At 40.7% G+C, this 23,912-nt stretch overlaps 1 protein-coding gene across 1 annotated transcript in view; it reads left to right on the forward strand.

Moving 5' to 3' along the window:
- The first annotated feature begins 366 nt into the window (after nt 1-366).
- LOC126483959 (non-lysosomal glucosylceramidase) overlaps nt 367-23,912 on the forward strand; it is a 262,802-nt gene continuing 239,256 nt past the window's right edge. Inside the window, exon 1 of the mRNA XM_050107254.1 lies at nt 367-593. Coding sequence (XP_049963211.1) covers nt 373-593 — 221 coding nt within the window. The 5' untranslated portion in view covers nt 367-372. The remainder of the gene's footprint in view (nt 594-23,912) is intronic.

Genomic DNA, 23,912 nt, shown 5'->3' on the forward strand with positions numbered 1-23,912 from the left:
CCTAATAAAAACTTTGCACCTTTTAGTCTAGTTTCGCAAAGCTTTCTAGTTTAGAAATTTGTATTACTATTTTGAGCTTTATTGAAACTATTTTATTTGTAGCTGTTATTTTTCAGCAACTGTGACTTCTTGATCACTGTCTTGCTCCAGTTGCCGTTGCAGTACCGTACGTCGTTCGTATGCTGGAAAAGATCATCGTGTTTTGTAATTTGAAAACTTCTTAATTTGATGGTTGTATTGTGCAGCAGCGTCGAAGGCCAAATAAAAATAAAATGTAAAACAATACGCCGTCTTTCGTTGATTAGCAAAGACCTTTGGTCGTGTACGTAAGCATTAAGTAATCGTCTCTGGTTGTCAGAAATCTCATGAACTATGAAATGGGTTCGAGATTTACACAAGGGCGTTGTGGTAGTTCGATACTTGATGAATATGGGTGACGAAGGAAGCAGTGCGCTCGGCAGTAATGCTACACGTTTTGCAGTTCCACAATTTGGTTGGAAAGTTAAATTGGATCACGTATTTCCAGAGAGGCGAAATCCACATATTATACCGACGCTAAAACAAGTGGTAGCCCTCCTTCCTCTGACATCGCGGTACGCTGTTATTGTTATATACCTGCTTTCATTTACTTATAGTGCACATGTTCCACAAGCTTGAATACGGGACAAGCTACACCTCTTTACACCGAATATAAACAACTGTCATGGAAACGTCAATCAATTCATTCAGAAAGTAGTAAACAGTCCAAACCGGGTTGGCTTCCCATCAGTTTCCCTTCTGCCTTACGACAATAAAAGTTGTCAAAAGTACGAAATTTCAGTTTCAGGCTGGTGCAAACTGCCGAGTGTACAAGAAGATTTTTATGAAAAGATGTTATTTGTATTAAATAAGTAATCAAAATCCAAATACTTATTTGCTCTGTGTTGAAGACATTGCGTCGTGCATGTATTTGAACTCTAAAGAAACTACGCCCCAATTTGTTTAATATTTGTTCCTCGCATTACACGTCAGAAACGTGTTTGGTCGAAACATTTGAAACAAAAATTGTCATGAAATGTTTGTGACACATTGGTAATTTCCGAGAATGTTTGCCCATGTGCTAATTCTTGAAACCACGTTGACACAATTTGTAGTATCAGGAAAACATTTCTCCAGTTCAGCTTGACGCTTAAGCCTCCAGGGATGCGCAGTGTAATTGGTACAGTTACTCCTTTAAGTGAATGTTGGTACGAAACGTGTTTTGCAGAAGTCTTGTAGGTTGTGGAAATGAATAAAACTGGTATTACCTATTCTTTCTCGTTTGTGTGTACCGATAGGTCCAGCTATTATTGGCAATCATTATGAAATCACAGTTGTGGTTTTGGAAAATGGTTGTTAATGTTTGCAATATGAGATACTGCAGCAACGTCTTACTTTTAATGACATTCGATTTGGAATGGTGAAAAAGCTTTGAGTTTGAAATCCTTCAAAGACTGAATGTGTTTTTTTAAATGATGACCAAGCGTGAGACAGGCTTGCCACTCCCACTGTACAACAAACACTTTTTTAAGAAATTTTAAAACTAATTTTCACTAGTGTGAAAGAGTGTGTTCTATTTTCGTTGGAAGAACTTGCGTGAAGGTCTGTGTTGCAAGTATGAACCAATACCCTACTTACTGATAGATGATTACACAAAACTTTTCATTAAATCATTGGTTTTATCTAATGACAAATAGCAAATCCCTTTCAGGTACAGCATTAACAACAGTTGCTCTAAGTTTGTTATTTTGCAATAACTATTTCAGAATTTTTTTGTGGAAGAAAATGTTTTGCGTCTTATTGGTAATACTGAAATCATATATCTATATTGCTAATTGTGTGGGATTAATAATTGCAGTTATTAATTTCATTCAATATGTGAACACACTTGAGTATTTTTGGCAGATAGAGTTGAAATTTAATAAGGCAGGCGACTGCATATGGTTTTTTGTTGTGGTCTTCAGTCTGAAGACTGGTTTGATGCACACTAGTCTATTCTATACAAGCCTCTTCAGTGCCAAATAACAGCTGCAACCGATATACATTTGAACCTGCATACTGATTCACCACTCGACCTTCCTCTATATTTTTCACCCCCCACACTTCCCTTCAGTTTGAAAATGACAATTCCATGATGTCTCGATGTGCCCTATAAATCAATCCCCTTTTTTAGTCAGGTTGTGCTAGCCTACAAATTTCTTTTCTTCCCCATTCTATTCAGCACCTGTTCATTAGCCGCATAATATACCATCTTACCTTTCAAAAGCTCTTCTCTCCTGTCTTGTCTTGTTATTGAACTACTTATTGTCCTCATTTCACTTCTGTACAAGACTGCATTCTAGATGTGTTCCTTCAGTAAAGTCCTCCTAATGCTGAAATTTATATTGCCAACAATTTTTTTTAATTTTTAATTTATTTATTTATTTTTTTTTTTTCAGACATCATTTTGCTGCCCAAATAGCAGTACTCATCTACAACTTGTAGTGTGTCATTTCCTAATGTAATTTAATTAGACTACATTCCTGTAGCGTTGTTTTGCTTTGTACATCTTACACAGAAACCATCTTATATCCTACTTTCAAGACAGTGTCATTCCTTTCAACTGTTCTTCGAAGTCCTTTGCTGTCACAGAGGAAGATGGTGCAGGGTGTAGCTCACTGCACCTTCATTCAGGAGGCCAACGAATCAATTCCCCAACTGGTGATTCTGTAATTTCCCCTAAATTGCTCCAGGCAAATACCGAGATGGTTGCTTCGAAAGAGGCACAGCTGATCTCCTTCCCTGTCCTTTTATAATCTGAGCTCGTACTCAATCTTTAGTGGCATTGCTGTCGACACAATGTTATACCCTAATCTTCTTTCCTGTCTCTGACAGTATTACATTGTCAATGACAAACTTCAAAAGTTTTTATTTCTTCTCGCAGAAGTTTGATTCCTTCTCCAAATTTTCTTTCATTTCCTTTACTACTTGCTCAGTGTAGGATTGAATAATATTGGGGACAGGCTACAATTCTCTCACTGTCTCTATTATTGGTTTCCTTTCATGCCTTTAGACACTTACAATGTAGTGTGGTCTCTGTACAAGTTAGAAAGAATCTTTTGCTCCTTATATTTTACCTCTGCTGCCTTCAGAATTTGAAGGTATTCCACTCAGTATTGTCAAAAGCTTGCTGTAAGTTTGCAAATGCTGTACACACATATGTGCTTTTCTTTAAACCATCAAAAGTCATAGGATCAGTATTGCCTGTCATGTTCCACTGTAACCCAAACTTATCTTCCTCTGTTTTTCCTTCCTGTAAATAATTCTTGTTGGTATTTTGCAACCAATGCCTATTGAACTGATAATGTGAATCATTCACACCTGTCAGCACCTGCTTTCTTTGGAATTGGAATTATTACATTCTTGTTGAGGCCTGAAAGTATTTTGCCTGTCTCATACATTATGTGTTCCAGGTGGAATTGTTTTGTCATGGCTGGCTCTTCCAAGTATATAAACATTTCAGATGGGTTGTCATCAACTGCAGGGGCCAACTTTTGATTTAGGTCTTATAGTGTTCTGCCAAATTCCTCCCATCTCATCTTCATCTACTTCCTCTTTCTGCTCTATAATGTTGCCTTCAACTTCATTTCCCTCTTATAGCCCATCTACATATTCCTTCTGTTGGAATTCTTAATATTCATACAGCTGCTTCTCTTTTCTCCAATTTTTTTTGTAGGCGTTTATCTATCTTTCCCCCAGTTACATAATCATATATATCCTTAAATTTGGCTCTAGCCCTTTCTGCTTAGACATACTGTTCTTTGTTGTCACTCTCATTTTTTAAAGTCTGTAGACCCTTTCGGCTCCATCATTTACTGCATATCCTGTCATTAGTTAAATTCAGTACGTCTGATGATACCCAAGGATGTAGAAAAATGTAAGTTAATGCAGACGAGTAAAAACAAAAAAAAACCATAATGTTAGAGAACAGCAGTAGTAGTGTGCTGCTTGACACAGTCATGTTGATTAAATATCTAGATGTAATATTGCAAAGCAGTATGGAATGGAATGAGCATGTAATAATAGTAGTAGGAAAGACAAATGATCGTCTTGGCTTTATTCAGAGAAATTTGAGAAAGTGTGGCCCATCTGTAAACAAGGCTATATGTAGGACATTAATGCAATGCATTGTTGAGTATTGCTAGTAATGTATTAAAGGAAGACATCAAAGCCATCCAGGGACGGGCTGCTAGATTTTTTACCAGTAGGTTCAGGTTACATGCAAGTGTTAAGAGATGTTCGGGAACTCAAATGGCAATCACTGGAGGGTGGGCAACGATCGTTTTGAGAATCACTATTGAGAAAATTTTGAGAACTGGCATTTGAAGCTGACTGCAGAATGATTCTACTGCCACCAACATATATTTCGCGTAAGCACTTTGAAGGTAAGATTAAAGAGATTAGGGAGCTTGTGGAGGCATGTATAGTCGTTTTTACCTTCCTCTATTTGTGAGTGGAACAGGAAAGGAAATGACTAGCAGTGGTGTAGGGTACCCTCCACCACACGGCATACAGTAGCTTGCAGAGTATGTATGTAGAAGTCCTTGTCTTTTTACATATTTGTCGCTCTGCGGCCTTCACTATTTCTCTCTAAAAGCTATCCATTCATTTTTACTGTATTCTTTTCCATGTTGCAGTCACTTTGTATCACACTCCCTTTGAAAAACTCTCAAACTCCTTCTGACTTTTTTTTAACTCATCCAAGTTCCATCTCTTTAATTACGTACCTTATTGCGATTTCTTCAGTTTTAATCTACAGTTCATAACAAGTAAATTTATGTTCAGAGTCTATACATGCCCTTGTTTACAGTTTAAAAGTTGGTTCGGAAAGCTATCTTGTCATTATGTTATCGGTATGAAACCTTTCTGTGTCTCAGTCTCTTCCACTTATACAAACTTCTTACTTGATTCTTAAACCATGTGTTAGCTGTTATTAACTTTTGCTCTGTGCAAAATTCTACCTCTGTGGGTTCCTCTTTCATCTCTTTCCTACAGTCCATATTTTACTACTATTTGTCCTCTCCTTCCTTTTCCTACTATATTAATCCAGTTTCCCATCATGATTAATTTTCGTCACCCTTAACTATCTGAATAATTTCTCTTATCATACATTCTTTCACTCTCCATCTGCAAAGCTGACTTTGTGTCTACCGTGGCTATATTGCATTCATGAGGCTGTTCATAGTAGCTCACCCATATTACTATTCATCATTAGACCTGCCCCTGCATTACCCTTGTTTGATCTTGTATTTATAAACTTGTAGTGACCTGAACTGAGGTCCTGTTCCTCTTGCCACTGAACTTTACAGATTCCCACTATACATAACTTCAGCCTAACCATTTCCCTTGTTAAATTCCCTTTTAACTTACCTACCCAATCAAGGGATCTAAGTTTTCTGGCTCTAACCCATAAAATGCCAGTTTTGTTTTTCCCGATGTTAACATCCTCCTGAATAATCCTCGCCTGGAGATCCAAATGCTGGACTATTTTACCACCAGATTATTTTACCCAAGATGATGCCATTATCATTTAATCTTACAGTAGAGCTGTATGCCCTTAAGGAAAAATAATTACAGTAGTGTTTCCCCTTGCTTTCAGCTGTTTGCAGTACGAGCAAAACAAGGCTATGTTGGCTGATGCAACAAGACCAGATCAGTCAGTTATCCCGATTAGTGCCCCTGCAACTACTGAGAAGGCTGCTGTCCCTCTTCTGAAACCACATGTTTGTGTGGCCTCTCCACCGATACCCTTCCGTCGTACCAGTGAGACACACAAATCATCCCACCTTGCCAAGTTGCTGTTGTGTGGCTGTGGTTCATGGGGGGAGAATTGGGGATGCATAAGCAAAATTGGTGCCACGGGCAATCGCGGGCGCTAGCGCCCCAGGGGCACAGTTCGGACGAGCCTTCCTTATGGACAGGCGTGCCATAAGATACAACTCTCCTTCACCTTTGTTGTTTCTGGAGAGGATGCTGACCAATGCTCGGTACGTGCAGAGTGTTGTTAGACCCGTTTGAGTGGCGACTTTAGTTTCGGCGGGCATGCCACTCCACTGGCGCCACTAACTACACTACTGGCCATTAAAATTATTACACCAAGAAGAAATGCATATTTGTTATAAAAAGAAGGGTGTATAAATGAATTGTTTTGTTACAGATGTGCTGAGGGTGCAACATGGGGGATTTGAGAATTTCATTGTGGTACAGTAATTGAACTGAGCTGTATTTACTCTACTGATGAATAAGTTGGGTTTCAGGAACCATTGTAAATACAGCATATTTGGTGAATAATGTGGCATAACAAGAGATGTCTGTCATGCACAGTAAATGTCTTTCCATATTATATTTCACAATGTCATTGACATAATAATCATTGAAAATCTACAGTGTTGAAAGTCTTGTTAGTATTTGAATATCTTACATAACTCATACTGTTCATGATATAGGCTTTGTATTATACCACTGCTTTTGATTTATGTTAAATCCTTTACTATATGACAATTTGAGGGCATTGCACTTTCCATTTTCAGGGAAAGTCTGATGGCATTATTCATAATTAACTTACTATCAGCTATGTGTTCAGTGGTTGTAAGAAAATAATGAAGACATAAGTATTATAATTTACAAAAATTCTGTTCTTTGCATGAAGTAATTTTGTGTTTGACATCATATTCAACATATGTGGTTTTAATGGTGTAAGGAGACAGTGGCATTTGCGGTGCGTGGATATTTGCAACCACCAGTAAAAATCCTGTACTTTACAGCAATGGATGTTGCTTAAACATACTAAAGATAAAGTAGAAATAGGCTGTTCACTCAGTATCTGAATGATCTGTTGTAACTGCCATCACCAACGTTATTTGTAAGTGTCATGTCACAAATAATGAAATGGCACCAAATGTGAACCATTAGCAGATAAGTTATTTTGTTTTACATGCACAATTTTCATACTTTCTGCAGTGGAACAATGTCACAAAAGTGGTTTATGCATTGGAGTGGCCACTGCTATAGATGGGATGTCCACCTATACACAAATTGGGCCAGATATCAAAGAATTCACCAGTTAAATAGGTCTGTTCAACATTAACGGTGAGATTGTTGCCTGAGAGGCTTTGTCAGGGGAATACACTTGTCCAGTGTGCCCACGGTACTGTAATTGTTATCCATAGAGATGTCCGTGATGTGGAATGTGTTCTCAGCAGGACTTTTTGTGTATTGTTAAGATGATAATATTGGGTAAAAGAAGAGATGAGACCCATCAGTGTCTTTTTAAAAGTTATGTTTCCATGATTCATCTACATCTCACATACCATTGTACAATGATGATTGTATGTGTTGTTTGCTGTTTATTTGAATTAAATGCATGCGGAAAATGTTCACAAGGTGCAAAGGCAATACACCTCTGCTAGAAGTATTGTAACTCTGCTCCCTCGTCTCTGGCTATGACTTCTCCAATTCTGGACTTCTTGCGCAATTTTGCACCCCAGCTGCAGTTAATCTGATGTTAAAAAAAGTTTACTATGCATTTTTCGTTATATTAATGTGCTACAAAATATTTTTTTAAAGACTTGAATCATGGATAACATTTAGTTCTACAACACCCACAGACTTCTTTAAAAAATCTTGAGTTTCTTTTGAAAGTTTCACAGAGGTCAAGAGGAATGTGGTATAAACAAGTGATTTAATGTTAATGACTAAATGTCATGTCACCTTTTGGCGCATATGTTCAAAGTTTCATTGTTAGTTGGCCAAGCCAATGAATTGGAAAGCAGAAAAAACTGATTTTGAAAAAGTCACCAATAACATCACATTGTGGTTGCCATTTTTTTAAAGACACATGTTTCATGTTTCCTATGTCACCGGTCAAAGCCAACAACTTGTATTGAACATTCTTTTACATCTGTTTCACAGTACATATACTCATGAATATTCTTTAGCAGTTAATATTATCTTTTCTTTAAAAAGTTCAAAATGTAATTATAATATTAGGACCAAAACCAACCTCCACAAAGGCTTCAAGGGTATAACGTCACTGCAGAGTGGAATCAGATGTGGGTAGGCTACACATGTACACAGCAACTCTGTAGAACGTATTAAAATATTGTGTTTACCTTACATGATCAGTTGGTGCAGGAGGCAATCTATAAATTCACACTGTAGTCTTCATATGAAAACTTTCCCAACATTGCTATGTTAATATATTAGTGAATTACTAGTTTTGGCAGCATATATTACCATCTTCAGATACAAAAATCTGGGTTGTAATAGATTATACAATAATTTAAACCACTCCACCTCTAGAACAACATACAATGTTCTCAAGAAAATTGAGGCATTACAGTAGTTAAATGTATCAGGCTCTAATATAATTCACATAAGCAATATAATATAAATATTTCAGAAATTTAAGGCATTCTGTTGTCAGAAAAGCTGCCATCAACCTGTAGATTAGTTCTAACCTTACAACACTTTAATGGATATGGTTAGTGAGGTGTAGGATGCCATTACCTTGCTTCTACATTGAACTGATCTGCGAAACCAGTTAATGGGAGCTACAGTTTAATGTGGATTTGAAATTATGATATAACTCATCACTTTTTCATATTAACAAACATTGCCAGAGATGAAAGAAATAAGTGAAAGATAAAAACCCCAGAAATGACCAGTATTTGAATCCCAGCCCTTCGGATCTGCGGTCTGACACTGAACCACGTTTTCCCCCTCAATAATGAGTATCGTTTGTTTAAATAGGAAAGTACAAAAACTGAATGCAAAATAAAAATCACATAAACTGATATATGACAGTATATTTTAAGTAACAAAAGTCTCTCAAATAACCTTTTTTGAAGATGAGTTGTGTTCTTTACCTGAATTCTTGTTCCAGATACCATTTTTAACCTATAAATGAAGACTGGAACTGTACTCAGGATATTTTTATATCTGATAGCCTGAGGTTTTATCATTGGCTGTTTATCTGCCATGGTGAGACCACCAAATAATAGTATAAATAATTTTTCTCCTACGTTGATACAAGAAACTTATTCTTCCTTAATAAATATATCCTTAAATGGAATTAAGGTTAATCATTCCTTAATTTGAGACGAAAGATGTACAATTTCCCTCTGAACATTTCCCTCTCTCTTTCAAGATGTACAGGGTGTCCATAAAGTCCCTTTAGAACTTCAAAATTTTATTACAACAGCAGTTGTTGAAATATTTTAACATTTCTTATATTGTAATCAATGTTTATAAAAGTTTTTTGTCAGTGTTTAACAGACCTCTGTATGGACGCCTTTAGTTGCACGAAGCACACCAAGACAGTACTAGATTTCTTGCCATGTTCGCTGTAGCATAGCATCTTCAGTGATAGTAACGGCATTATGAATTCTTTGCTTCAAGTCAGCAGTGTCCCGTATCTGTGTTTGATACACAATATCTTTTACATATCCCTATAAAAAAAAAGTCCAAGGGAGTGATATCTGGCGAAGGCAGTGGCCAAGGAATTGGCCCATCCCTCCAATCCATCTGCCTGGAAATGTTTCACTGAGGAACTGACGGACATACAGTCCCCAATGTGGTGGTGCACCATTGTGCTGGAAAATGATAGTTGGTTGTTGTCAATCAGTTGTGGTCTACACATTCAGTCAGAAGGTCGAGGTGAACGTCTGCAGTAATTGTTGACTCGTTGAAGAAAAATGGACCAATTATTCAGTTGCACATGATTCCACACCACACATTCACTTTTGTACTATCCCGGTGAAGCTCCCTAGTCACATGGGGGTGTTCAGATCCCCAAATTCTCACATTGTGTCTGTTTAATGTCCCAAAAACATGAAAAGTTGCCTCGTCACTGAAGCAAACTCGCTTGTGGAATGCTTCATTCTCCGAAAGACGTTCCAACATGTTGAGTGCAAACTCTGTCTGTTTTGGCTTGTCATTTGGCTCAAGTTTCTGTAACAGTTGAACTTTGTAAGCGTACAACTGTAAGTTCTTTTGGAGGACCTTATGCACAGTTGAACGTGGTAGTTGCAATTGTCTGGCAGCAGTGCAGATGGACTTAAGTGAACGAGTGAAGACGTTTAAAATGCGATCGATGTTTTCCTCGGATGTTCTTGGTCACCTGCTCCTCCCTTTATCTAACATAAATTTTTTGTGCCATGAACTGACTGAAGGGCACGATGGTGGATCTCATCCATACTTTTTTCTGAAGTTTTGTTGAGTCTGAACATGTGATTTTGTCTCAGTAAACCACCACACGCATTGTGCCTTCCCTTGAGGAGTTGCCATTTTACAGAGGTTCAGTTTCTTCCATTAACAGAGTTTCTGAAACACAAAATTTTTATATGTATAAAAACTTTAGTAAACAGTGAGTACAATAAAAGAAATTTTGTTAAAATATTTCAACAACTTCCATTGTAATAAAATTTTGAAGTTGTAAAGGGAGTTTATGGACACCCTGTAGTTTGTTTCCTCAAGGCCCCAGGCTTTTATCTTGTCTTATCAACCAATTCCTGCTTTTGCAAATACTGTGTGTGTGTGTGTGTGTGTGTGTGTGTGTGTGTGTGTGTGTGTGTGTGTGTTTCTTTGTGGTTGGCATAACTTATGCTTTTCATGTACGTGGTACCTACATAAATAATAAAGTTTCAGATCATTGCCGCTTTGTTTATTGATGACAATAGGGCTAAAATTTCCCCATAATTTGCTTCTGGCCTTATTGGAAATTTTGGACTGAAATAATTTTTTGTGCTTCTAGTGAGCAATGCAGCTTTTTTTTATTGTCTCTTTTGCCCCCACCATATGCAAACCTGCCTAGTGTGTCTTGTAGAAATTCTACAGGAGTGGGAAAGTGAATGTTCACTGAAGTAGAAAACTTCCTAAATTACCGGTATTGCGCTTAAACTGTTAGTTTGCACATTTTAGATATAGTTTTTGCATTTTTGGAAATACCCTTTTTGACTGTGTCATGATGATTTGAAAATGGGTCCCAACCCGAAACTAGTCGTAGAGTGAATAAAAAAGTGAAATTTGCAATTTAGGTGGTTTTTTGTTGTGTTGTTCATGGAAAGGGTTGGCGGTGAGTTACAGAAGTCACTGTCTTTTATCATGACATTCAGTCTACAAAATTTGCCTGAATATACTGCAGAAAGATTTCTTTGCCCTAAATTTAGGTCCTGTTGCTTTAAGTGTCAATACAACGGCTGCACCATAACTGTTTGTAATAGTCAGAATACATGTGAAAGATGTGGTTCCACTGCCCAAGAACCAGGTATTCATTGTATTGCCACACTCGTGTGTGTTGATTGCTCTTAAACTCATCCAGTTTGGAGTAAGAAGAAGATAAGAAAATATGGATGAAATTCACCCTTTGCATCTTATATTCTGACTCGAAGAAGGCATTTAAGGCCATACAGCCACCCAGTTTGCTGAAGTCATATACTCTGCATTGAAGCAGCCTGTACAGAAGTCTAGTGTTTGCCCCCACACTTTGATAACTGAGCAGATCCCATAAACCTGCATGTTTCAGTGCAGCTGGAAGTCTGCACCACTAGTCCAACAACCAACCCTTCCTACCTGTGAAATAATGGTGATTGCTGAACCTAATGTTTGAAAGGATAGATGCTCATACCAGACACTAGAAGACAGCCAGCAAAGTGATTCTGTAAAAATGCTTGCAATTGTCCCCCAAAATCCAAGTTAAGCACAAAAATCAACAGGCCAAACTGGTCAGGTCTGAAGCCATCAGGCCCTGTGATGTTGGTATTGTGTAACAGCTCAGACAGTGACGATACTGTTGAAGGCATGAATATTGAAGTCTGTCGGAGGGAACCTTCAAGACACTCAATTCAAAAAATTAGAGCTAATACAAAGGTTTATTGACAGTCATTGTTCCCAAACACCATTTGCAAATGGAACATAGAATGGAGGGCCAGAAGTAGTACCAGAAGTATCCTCTGCCTTACACCTTCATGTAGCCTGCGGGGTAATTGATTTAGATGTAGTAGCATGCCCACCCACCTCCCCCTCCTTCGCGTTCTCCCCACCACAGAGTTAACTATGGGGAAAGACAGAGCAACACACACCATTAAAACGGCTTCCATTCTTCAATTGACTTTGAATGGAGCAGGACACATGCGGGGGAACTAAGTCTATTAGCTCGGGGTAAATCAATGTGTCTTTATCTTCAAAAAATGTATAAGGTCTGTTAAAATTCCAGAACATTCATAATTTCCGACCAATGGTGTGTTGAAGCGAAATGTGGGTAGCATCCTTGCACACACCTCTGTTTAATTTGTAACTGCTGGAAGTTTCATTGTTGTATGTCTGGTAGTTATTGTTCAGTGCTGTCGAACAGGTTTGCGAATTTTGAGATAGCAGCATTAGAGGAGCAATGCGTCTTCATTAAATTTTTCATGAAACTTGAGAAAACCTTTACAGATGCAGTCCAAATGATGCAGGAAGCTTAGGGTGATGAGGGCTTATGCCATACTCGATCTTACAAATGGTTCACATGGTTTAAAAATGTCTGGACGATGACCCTTGTTCAGAATGCTCTTTGATGTCTACTGACGACGATTGTGTCAGGAATGTCAACAAAATAGTGCTTGCCAATTGAAGACTGACTGCCCGAGAGATTGCAGAAGAATGTAATATTTCAGTTGGAGTCATCTCATGAAATCCTGACACAGCATCTTGGATCACATTTTCTTGCCGCCAAGTTTGTTCCACGGCTCATGAGTAAAGATCAGAAAGACCTTCACCTCGCAATCTTTGAAGAGCTTTTGGATTGCGCAAATGAGAATGAGATGTTACTTAAGAGAATTATAAGTGGCATAACTGTAATGAGATGTGGATCTACCATTATGGAATTGAGACCAAGGTTCAGTCTTCACAATGGTTCAGGCAAGGTTCTCCAAGACCAAGAAACGTTCATCAGGTCAGGTCAGATGTCAAAGCCATGCTGATAGTTTTCTTTGATTTTGAAGGATTAGGTCATCAGAAATTCGTGCCACAGGGACTAAAGAGACATGTTGCACCACCTGCATGAAAATGTGAAAAGGAAATGGCTTGAAATGTGGAGAGACAATTCATGGCTCTTGCATCATAATGCACCTACACATTGATTCCAGTTGGTGCATGACTATTGCATAAAAAGCAAAGTGACTGTTCTGCCTCATTCTCTGTACACTCCATTCCTGTCACCTGTGCACTTTTTTTTAATATCTGAAATTGAAATCCCCATTGAAAGGATGAAGATTTGGAACAATAGATGAGATAAAAGAAAATTTTGCAGTTGGCACTTTGCGTGATCCAGGAAGAGGTATACCAAGATCGCTTCTGGTAGTGGAAATGGTGTTGGGAGTGGTGTATCAATTGTGGAGGAGAGTATTTTGAAGGAGACCATGCAAGATAAGAAAAATGTAAGCATAGAAAAATTTTGTGGGCAAAGTTTTTTGAACAAATCTCGTATTTTGAATTCTGACACCCCTAAGTTCCTCAGCTACATTCTCTGGATGACCTTAATGGAGAGCTTAAGCAGCAGTTATAATTTTCATAAACAACACCTATCACTTGTCACTTCTTTCCTTCACTACCAATCTATAAGTAACTACTGTATCTGTCCATACATGTCATTGACAATATGTTCATTCTATCAGAGGGAAATGGTTTCAACGTGTTAACAGGTAACTGGCTCACTCATGTTTTTTGTGAGTGGGCAGCCAGTTACAGTTCCCCATGCCTTTCTTTTAGGTTGCTGTGTCATTTTACTTTTCATCCTTTATATAACTACTTTTACCATTTTCATTGTTTTAGCACATTTGAGGCAGAGTGGCGGTGTGGTCAGTTTGCCTACCTGGGATTTTATGCATATTTGTTTCTTTGTTTAAATGAGTGTAAGGGTGCTGATAATTTCGTCGATGAGCACCGATAAGCTCCAACCACACACACTCTTATCAGCTCCCACATGATGTAGATGAAGAGGTTCTCCATAATCTCATTACTCAGCTCCACTTCCCCTTTATATGCCATGGTAATTTCAATGCACACTCCCCACCCCTGGAGGTTTATATCCCTTTTGTGAGATATGGGGCCTGAGTCCTTGCAGTGCTACTTCCTTTTCCATGGTACAATTCTATTCTTCTACTACTATTCTTTTTCCTCTCTGCCTTTCCATTGGATAGTCTTAGTACCAACTGTGCTTGGATCTGGTTTCTGATTTTGGACACTTGTGTACTTCCCTTCTGTCATTCTGCAACTTTTTATTCTTAACTATTTGGTCCCCTTGTTGGGTTTGTGTTGCTACTCTTTTACCAAATTTTACAAAAGTGGGGATCGTGCAGGGAAGGTCACTCAGCTCAGCGTTTATTCCACCTTGTGTGCCTTCTTTCTTTGCATCCTTTCTTGCAAGGGAACTACACTCAAAATACAGCACAGTAGCCACTACGTTGTGTGCACAGTGCTGGTTCCTTGACCACTCAGGGATGGCACTGTTGGTGCTGAGCTGGCAACTGTCTGCACAAGCCAAGGAAGATGTGCCCATTATGGCTGGGGCATGGGGACTCTGGGCAACTGTCTTGCTGTCCAGTGGCCATTGCTGTGGCTGGGTGGCGCCTTTGGGGGAGAGCCCCTTGCAGGGTGGATGATACCATAGGAGATGATTCACTCATGAAAGGAATTACTCTTTCTTCTGTTGTTGACCATGGATCCCCAGCAGTCTCTTCAGGAGGGAAAGATTATTATATGCAGAGAGATATGACCCCATGATGTTTCCTTTTGTGACTACGCCATGGGAAGGGGGACAAGCCAGACATCTGGGAGCAAAATACTTCACCCAATAAATGATTTGTACTTGGACTGATGGGGATATTTTTACTGCAACAAAACCATTATTTTTTTGTCAAAAACATTGAAGATGAATTTGGATAAGTGGAATCTCTAGGAAAAATGCAAAATGGTTTGTTATTAATAAACTTCCTCTGTTGCCCAATCTAGAGGTATTCAGGCATGTGATCGTCTAGGTGACATACCTGTGATGATTGCTGCACACAAAACTTTGAATATGGTCCAAGGAATTATCTTCTACAGAGTTCTTATGTTCAAAACAGATGAGGAACTCTGGACCAATCTCCAGGGAATGGCATACATTTTATCAGACATACAAAAAAGGTCCCAAGAGTAATTGTACGGGTACAGGCACCTTTATCTTAGTCTTTGAAAGGAATGTACTCTTGGAGAAGATTAAGGTCATGGTGTACAGATATGATATGAAACTGTATGTCTCACCGCCTATAAGGTGAGGTGCTTCATATATTTGTACGTAGGGCATATGTCATCCCACTGCATGGTCGACCCAATGCACCAACTGTGGACGAGCATTCCGTGGATGTATTCCTTGTGTAAATCCAATTTTGTGTGTCAGTTGTGTGGAACATGTCACTCCACATGCACCAGTTTTCAAGACAGAACAGATGATCCACTTATACAACCCTATTGATCATCCGTCATATACTTAGGCATGGAAGAAATATGAACACGTACGTCCTGTGAATGTGATGACCAGTTACGTTAACATCATGACCATTGCCCTCCCTCCTCTCCCCGTACCTCAGCCTTCCCCAAACCAAATCTCCCACCATCCCTCCTCCCCTATTATTCCTGCGGTACCTTCTTCGAAAAACACTTTCCACCCTTGGCTGGAAGTCTACTGGTGACACAATATACCTGTCCCTGGCAACACCTGGACTGGAGGCCCGATGTTAAACAATGTCTGAAGCAGCAACAACCTGTGGGTCCCAGGGCAGTCTCCTCTTCATCTGTCTCAGCATTCAATGTGGATAGCTTCTTGGATGAACCTTACCCACCAAAGGTGACAAAGGAAAAGAAAAGACGAATAAGATTCAGGACAGGGGTCCTCTGGTGCCCCTGGAGGTGCCAGATACCATCACACAGTCAGTTTCTGAGCCGATCTTTCTGGATGTAGTTCCATTCCCACTGATGACAGGCATTGATCCTTTGGCAGGACTGGCCTTCCTGGCCCCTTCACACTGAACCTGGCCACCAGTTATGTGATCATGCAGTGGAATTGTAATGGGTACTACTGTCATTTGTCAGAACTTAGACACTTTATTTCTTCTTATTCTATGGTTTGCATAGCACTCCAAGAAATGCATTTCACTGGTGACTATTCTCCAACTCTCCATGGTTATCATGCATTTTGTTGGAACCGCACCAGTCCCAAGAGTGTGTGTGGTCGGATCTGTGCTGTAGTTTGTACAGATGTCATTGTGAATGGATTCCCCTTCATACCTTGTTGGAGGCAATAGTGGTGTGGGTGCAAATGATCTCAGTGATCACCATTTGCAGTGTTTACATGCCTCCCGGCATGCCAGTTTTCACTACGCTGAATTTACCTCATTAATCCAATAAGTCCACCCTTTCCCCCGCTTTCTCCTGCTTGGGGACTTCAGCACACACCACCCTACGTGAAGGAATATGACTTTCTTTGGAAAGTGCCTTGAAATTGACCAACTTCTCACAGTCCATGATCTGTGCCTTCTCAGTGACAGTTCTCCTTCCCACTTCAGTGCTGCCCTTGGCACCTTTTCAACTGTAGAGCTAACGATCTCTTCCCCTAATCTTGTAGGTTTGCTACATTGGTCAGAACATGACGACCTTTGTGACAGTGACCACGTTCCGGTGATCCTATTGTTTCCTTGCTACTACCAGACAGACAGACAGACTACCAAGTTGGACACTTTGAAGAGCCAACTGCCTTTTGTGTGCCTTTGCTGATACATCGCCTCCTCTCTGTCAGATTTTATTGATGAGCTTGTGCAAGGTGTCTTAGATCATGCACACTACTGGAACTGCTATTACCCATTCTGCAGGTTCCCTCCAACACCTTCCAGTGCCGTGGTGGACTATAGATATTGCAAAAGCTATTCAAGATTGCTGATGAGTCCTACGACGATTCAAATGTCATCCTACACAGACCAGCCTTATCACTTTTAAGTGAGTTTGTGCTAAGGCTCGATATTTAATCAAACACAGCAAGAAGAGATGCAGGGAGTGCTGTCTCCTCTGTGGTGTGTATGCTTCTGTATCTCGTGTGTCAGCCAATCTCACTGGTCTTGTTGGCTACCAACATTCAACAGCTGTTTCGGGTCTTGTCCTACAGGACTGGCTTTGTACAGATTCATCAGTTCTTGCAAAACACCTTGCAACAGTAGTGATATCATCTCCCTATCTGGCTACTTTTCAACAAGTTGAAGACATCCCCTTGTGTTTCACTCCAAATCAAGTTGAATCCTATAATGAACCTTTCACTGAACCGGATCTACTTCAGGCCCACATAACCCCATGCCCTGATTCAATCCACAATCTGATGACCCAACAGCTGAATATTACCCACCAAAGGCATCTCCAAAGGATCTTCAACCATCTTTGGTTCCAAGGTGCCTTCCTCTTGCAATTGAAAGGTGGTATAATTGTCCAAATCCGTACGCTAGGCAAGAAACCAACATCTCTCAATAGTTACCGGCGGATTAAACTGACCAGTGTACTCCATAAGCTGCTTGAAAGGATGGCTGCCCACAGCTTATGCTGGTTTCTTGAATCTGTGCCTTTTGTCCCCCTGTCAGTTTTGTTTCCAAGTTGAACAATCCACAACCGACTATTTGCTTAGGTTGGAAACAGCAGTCCAACAGGCTATTTCTAAATTCCAACTCCTTTTTCCAATTTTTTTTGACCTGCTTAAGACCTATGACATTGCGTGGCATTACCAAATTTTACTCACCCTTCGCGACTGTGGCTTTCGAGGCACCATACTGATTTTTATTTGTCTGTTTTCATCCCACCAGTTGTTCCAGGTTAGAGTCTGCACTTCACTCAGTTCCCCACGGGTCCAAGACAACAACGTCCCAAAGGGCTCTGTGTTTAGTGTCACTCTTTTTCTTGTGGTTAGTAGCCTGTTGGGCCTCTGGTCACCCCTGTGTCGATGAGTTTTAGGTTGGCACAGCTCTCAATCGGTAGACTCTACTGAAAGACAGTTCCAAGGTGTTACCTGGCAGGCATCTGCATCGGCTCTTCCCCATGGTTTTGAAGTCTCTCTGAAAACAGAGGGTGATTGATTTTCTGTCATTGTGCCATGGTCCATCCTGACACGGAACACTATTTAGGTATGCAGCACCCAGATGTTGTAGAACAGTCCCATTTCTTGGACCTCCTTTTTGATCAAAATTGATCTGGCTGTCCCATATTCGTCACTTGAAGACTAGCTGTGTGCAGAAGCTTCATGCTCTCTGCTTCCTTGCACACACATCTTGGGGTGCATATCTTGAAACTCTAATCCATATTTACTGTGTCTTAAATTCATCCCGTCTGGACCGTGGTTGCCAGGTTTATGACTCCTTCAGCTTTAAAACTGTTAGACCCAGCCCACCACCGTGGTGTGCATCTGGCCAGTGATGCCAGTCAAACTACTCCTGTAGACAGTCTCCTTGCTAAAGTGGGGATCTTCCTTCTTCAGATTTGATAATTCCAGCTCTTGGTCTCCTATGCAATTGCCCTTCAATAATTCTCCGATTATCAAATTTATTCTATTCTCTTTACATATGAAGGGTGTCGTCATCCTGATATCAGCCTTATGCGATAATACTAGTTGGATTGTGACTCACTTCCCTCGGCCAAGACCTCTGTCTTCAATTCCTTTATTGTGCTCCCCATGTTTTCTTGTACACCCCTCTTGGATGGTGCCCAAGCCATGGATTAGAATCGAACTCTTCCAAGGTTCTAAAGTCTCAGTTGTACCCACAACCTTTTGGTGTCTGTTACACTCTGTTCTTCAAGAAATACTGACATCTTTTACATTGACAGCTCTAGAACGGTGTATCAGATGGGATATACTTTTACATTTCCAACCAGCATCAAATGACATTTGCTACCGAGAACATGTAGTGTGTTTTTACTGCAGAGCTGACGGTCTTTAATAGAACTCTCCATTTTATTAAATGGGCCTCCTTGACCTTATTTTAATATGTACTGACTCTGTGAGCAGTCACCAGGCCGTTGACTGATGCCATTCTTGCCACCCTTTGATCTCCATTTATTCATGACCTTCTTGCTGACCTTTGTCGTGCTGTCAGCTCAGTTATCTTTCCCCGTGTCATGTGGGTATCCCAGGGAATGAACTGCGTTACTGTTTGGCTAGAGGAGCACTTACTGCCTGTTCGCTTTGCCGAGCCCAGGTGTGGATCTATGGGTGCACACAAGACTTTTGCTTGCTTCGAAATGGGAATGACATCTGGTGGGCTATTACCCCATCTAATAAACTCAGCACAGTCAAGGAGACTACTGCAGCATGGTGCTGTTCCTTCCACTTTCCTGGAAGGAATCCACAGTCCTGTGTCATCTTCACATTGTTCCTATCATGTTAACCCATAGTTTTCTTTTATGTAATGAGCCAACCACACATTTTTGTGGAGCTTTAGAAACAGTAGCTCATATCTTGGTGGAATGCCCCCAACCTTTTGGCCCTCCATACTAAATGCAGGCTCCCATATTCATTGCCGCTAATATTGGCGGACGAGTCTGGGTCATTGGCTGGTTCTCAGTTGTCTCCATAGGAAGTGGTATTTATTCTCAGTTGTAAAGTTTTAAACTACCATCAAAACAAGGCAAGGGGGGTTGGAGATAGGGTGTCTCACACTGCATTCTAGGTCTAGAGGATCATCGACCCTGCCTCTTTGACCAGGCTACTCTTTCATCCCTCTTTTACTCTTTATTTAATCACTTTTAGATTAGCTTTGCCTCCTTTCTGCTATGCCCAGTTTTCTATTCTGGGTGTTGCATGTTGTTACATAGTGGTCATTCTTGAATGTAATTGACACTGCAAAAGATGTCCATTACATTTTTAGGCTTATCAAATTTACTGTCATGGGTCTCCCGACTGGATTAAAAAACGTTGGTTCATGTCTCTACTTTTGGATGCACCACTCTGGTATCGTGGGGCTGATGATCTTGTTGTTTGGTCCCCTATTCCGCCTACCCCCCTCCCCCCCCCCCCCCCCCCAAAAAAAACCAACCAACCATCATTTGCATATTTGCTGAACATGGGACAGAGCATGAACTTAGGCTCTGCAACAGGGTCGTTCACTGTTATCCATCTCATAGTGTGCTCTCCAGCCCATGCAATCATTGCTCAGTGGGAAGTGCTCATTGAAGTGCACTCAAATGATCACTTCCTGATCTGTATTCAAGTGCCAGACAGATGGTGCCTGAAAGAAAGCCGCCACCATGGTGGGTGCTCAGTTAGGCAGACTAGATGCTTTATGGCCAAATTGCTATGTTTGAACACTGCGACAGTGTTCAGGAATGGATGGATTGTAGTACCACTGTGGCACAGAAGCACCCATACTGCAATCTTCATGCCAGCTGGAGAGGCAGCCTCCCCCTTGGTGGGGCATTGAATGTTACTCCGCAGTAAGGACCAAGCGAACGGCTTTGTGTAGGTTCAAGTACCAGCCAACCGAAGAGAACCTTGCAGTCTTTTGGGAGCAAGGGCAAAATGTCACCAAATTATTAGAGAGAGATCATTGCAGCAGTTCCTGACCACCAAAAATCTTTCCTCTAACAGAATGTGGGAGATCATCAGAAGGATTTCTGAGAGAGACGGAAAAGTACCCCGTGGCTCCTGTGATGGGAAGTGGCCATCTTCAGACCAACCTATGAGACATTGCCCAGGTGATGATGGCTCATTTTGCAATAGTTATCACCACTGCCAGTGTGAATTCAGCTTTGTTATGCTACTGAGTGGCTACTGAGAGGAGCAATTGGGACTTCAGTTCTGCTACCAACGTAGAACACAACTGCCGCTGCTCCATGTGGGACCTGTATTCTCATTATCTGCTGTTGATGCCATTTCAGCTGGTCATGATAAGGTTCATTATACACTGAAGAGCGAAAGAAACTGATACACTTGCCTAATATCGTGCAGGGGCTCCCACGAGTACGCAGAAGTGTTGCAACATGATGTGGCATGGACTCGACTAATGTCTGAAGTAGTGCTGTAGGGAAATGGCATCATGAATCCTGCAGGGCTGTTTGTAAATCCGTAAGAGTACGAGGGGGTGCAGATTTCTTCTGAACAGCGTGTTGCAAGGCATCCCAGATATGCTCAATAATGTTAATATCTTGGGGAGTTTATTGGCTAACAGGAGTGTTTAAACTCAAAGACTGTTCCTGAAACCACTCTGTAGAAATTCTGGATGTGTGGAGTGTTGCATTGTCCTGCTGGAAAGCCCAAGTCTGTCGAAATGCACAATGGACATGAATGGATACAGGTGGTTAGACAAGATTCTTATGTACGTGTCACGTGTCAGAATTGTATCTAGGTGTATCAGGGGTCCCATATCTCTCCAACTGCACATGCCTCACACCATTACATATCACTCTACCAGCTTGAACAGTCCCCTTCTGAAATGCAGGGTCCACTGATTTATGAGATTGTCCCCATAGCCGTACACATCCATCCACTTGATACAATTTGAAACGAGACTTGTCCAATCAGGCAACATGTTTCCAGTCATCAAAAGTCCAATGTCGGTGTTGATGGGCCCAGGTGAAGCGTAAAGTTTTGTGTTGTGCAGTCATCAAGGTTACACAAGTAGGCCTTTGGCTCTGAAAGCCCATATCAATGATGTTTCATTGAATGGTTTGCTTGGTGACACTTACTGATGGCCCAGCATTGAAATCTGCAGAAATTTGTGGAAGGGTTGTACTTCTGTCACATTGAACGATTCTCTTCAGTCATCGTTGGTCCCGTTCTTGCAGGATCTTTTTCCGGCCCCAGTGATATCGGAGGTTAAATATTTTACTGGATTCCTGATATTCATGGTACACTCTGAAATAGTGTATCCCCACTTCATCGCTATCTTAGATGCTGTGTCCCATCGCTCGTGCACCAACTATAACACCGCATTCAAACGCACTTAAATCTTGATACCAATGTAGCAGCAGTAACCAATCAACAACTGCACCAGACAGTTGTTGTCTTATGTAGGTATTGCTGACTGCAGTGCCATGTTCTGCCTGTTCAAGGATTTCTATATTTGAATAAAGATACCTATACCAGTTCTTTTGGCTCTTCAGTGTAGCATGTTACTGCCCTTCTCAGGATGGAGAAAATTAATCCTCATAGCCTTCTTTAACATTATTTGGGCATCAGGCCATTTTCTCAACTCGTGGTTAGAGGCAATTTTAATTCCACTTTGCAACCCAAGAAAGACCATACTTACTGGAAGAGTTGTTGTAGTGTTGCCCTAGCTAGCTGCACAGGAAAGACCTTGTAATAGATGGTCAGTTCCCACCTTCCCTGAAGCTTAGAATCCAGGCAGCTCCTTAGTAGCTTTCACTGTGGCTTCAGGAACTATTGCTCCACCTTTGGAAACCTGGCCCTCTTGGAAGTGGCTATACAACAGGCTTTCCTGTAATGTCATCAAGTCCTGCATGTCTCTTTCAACATTGAGAGTTTGAGCAGGAGAACAGTGTTCCTAAATGTAGTGTTTTAAGTGTAATTGTCTTTGCCATTGCTATTAATAGTGTCATGTCAGTAGTTAAATGTCCTGTTCACCATTCTTTGTTTGGCGACGACTTCTCTGTCTTTTGTTCTTTGAGCCTTGCAGCAACAGCTCATCAGTTGCAACTGACTTTGAGACAGTTGTAGAAATGGGCAGAGAAGAGGGTTTCAGTTTTTCCTTCGATAAGTCTGTGTACATTATTTTAATAGTTCGCTTTCTGTTTTAAACTGTACTGAGTTGCTGTTCTTACTTTTTACATGTTTGCCACTAAAAAAAGATCCTAAAAGCACTCAGTATTTAGAATTTCTTAGCCACAGTTTATAGGGACTAGAATGCACTTGTCTGATCCAGTTTTACAGACCATTTGTGCATGCTTGATGTGTTTATGGGTGCAAGGTATATGAGTTGGCATGACACTCTTATTTAAATATGTTGTTGGATGTGGTGCACCATGGGGGGATTCTACTGGTATCTGGGACCTTCTGAACGGGCCACATCCTGCCATACTGAGCCTTTGCGCTGAGGCTAGTGAACCTCTGTTTCACATCAAATGACAAATCCTAATGGTGCAACAGGCCTGTAAAACACTTCCATGCCAAACACCTGCCCACCATACCATTGCTTGGCCACCAATGGAAATGCTTTTCCATAACCGACAAAGAACAACAAGGCCCTAAGGAATTTGGACAAAAAATTGTGTTTTAGAAGTGGGTGTGGCTGTTTTGAAAGTCATATACCATTGTTGGACCAGATGATCTGCAGCTTGACTTTTACAGAGGCCAATTTATTTTAGACTTGACTAATTAAAAACGATTGTGTTCCAGATTATACATTTCAATTTCTGTTTTTTAACATTTTTAGGTTGGCATCACAAATTTGTTTTGAAATTGTGTATACTGATGGCTTCAAATGGGGACTTCCCAGTGTATTCGGTAGTGTTGCCCACTGTATCTTCAGGATTTGTATTCCCCATGAATAGACTGACTGTATTTACCACAGAGCTCCATGCAATCCTGAAGGCATTGGAGAAGGTGAGTTGTCACCAAGGCACACAGTTTCTCATGTGCTCTGATTCCCGTAGTGCCCTACAGTCATTGGTCATTGTAGCACGTATGTCCGGCTGAGAAAATGGTCCAGCTCATAGATGACCAACTGTACTGGCTTAAACAGTGGGGGAAGCAGGTATCATTCTTGTGGAAACTGGGGCATGTGGGAATTCAGGGAAATCAACAGGCAGATCAAGGAGGCCTGTAGGAAAAATTATGTGAGGTGATGTGCTAT

Source organism: Schistocerca serialis, chromosome 6 (assembly GCF_023864345.2).
Source record: "Schistocerca serialis cubense isolate TAMUIC-IGC-003099 chromosome 6, iqSchSeri2.2, whole genome shotgun sequence".
NCBI classification, from domain to species: domain Eukaryota; kingdom Metazoa; phylum Arthropoda; class Insecta; order Orthoptera; family Acrididae; genus Schistocerca; species Schistocerca serialis.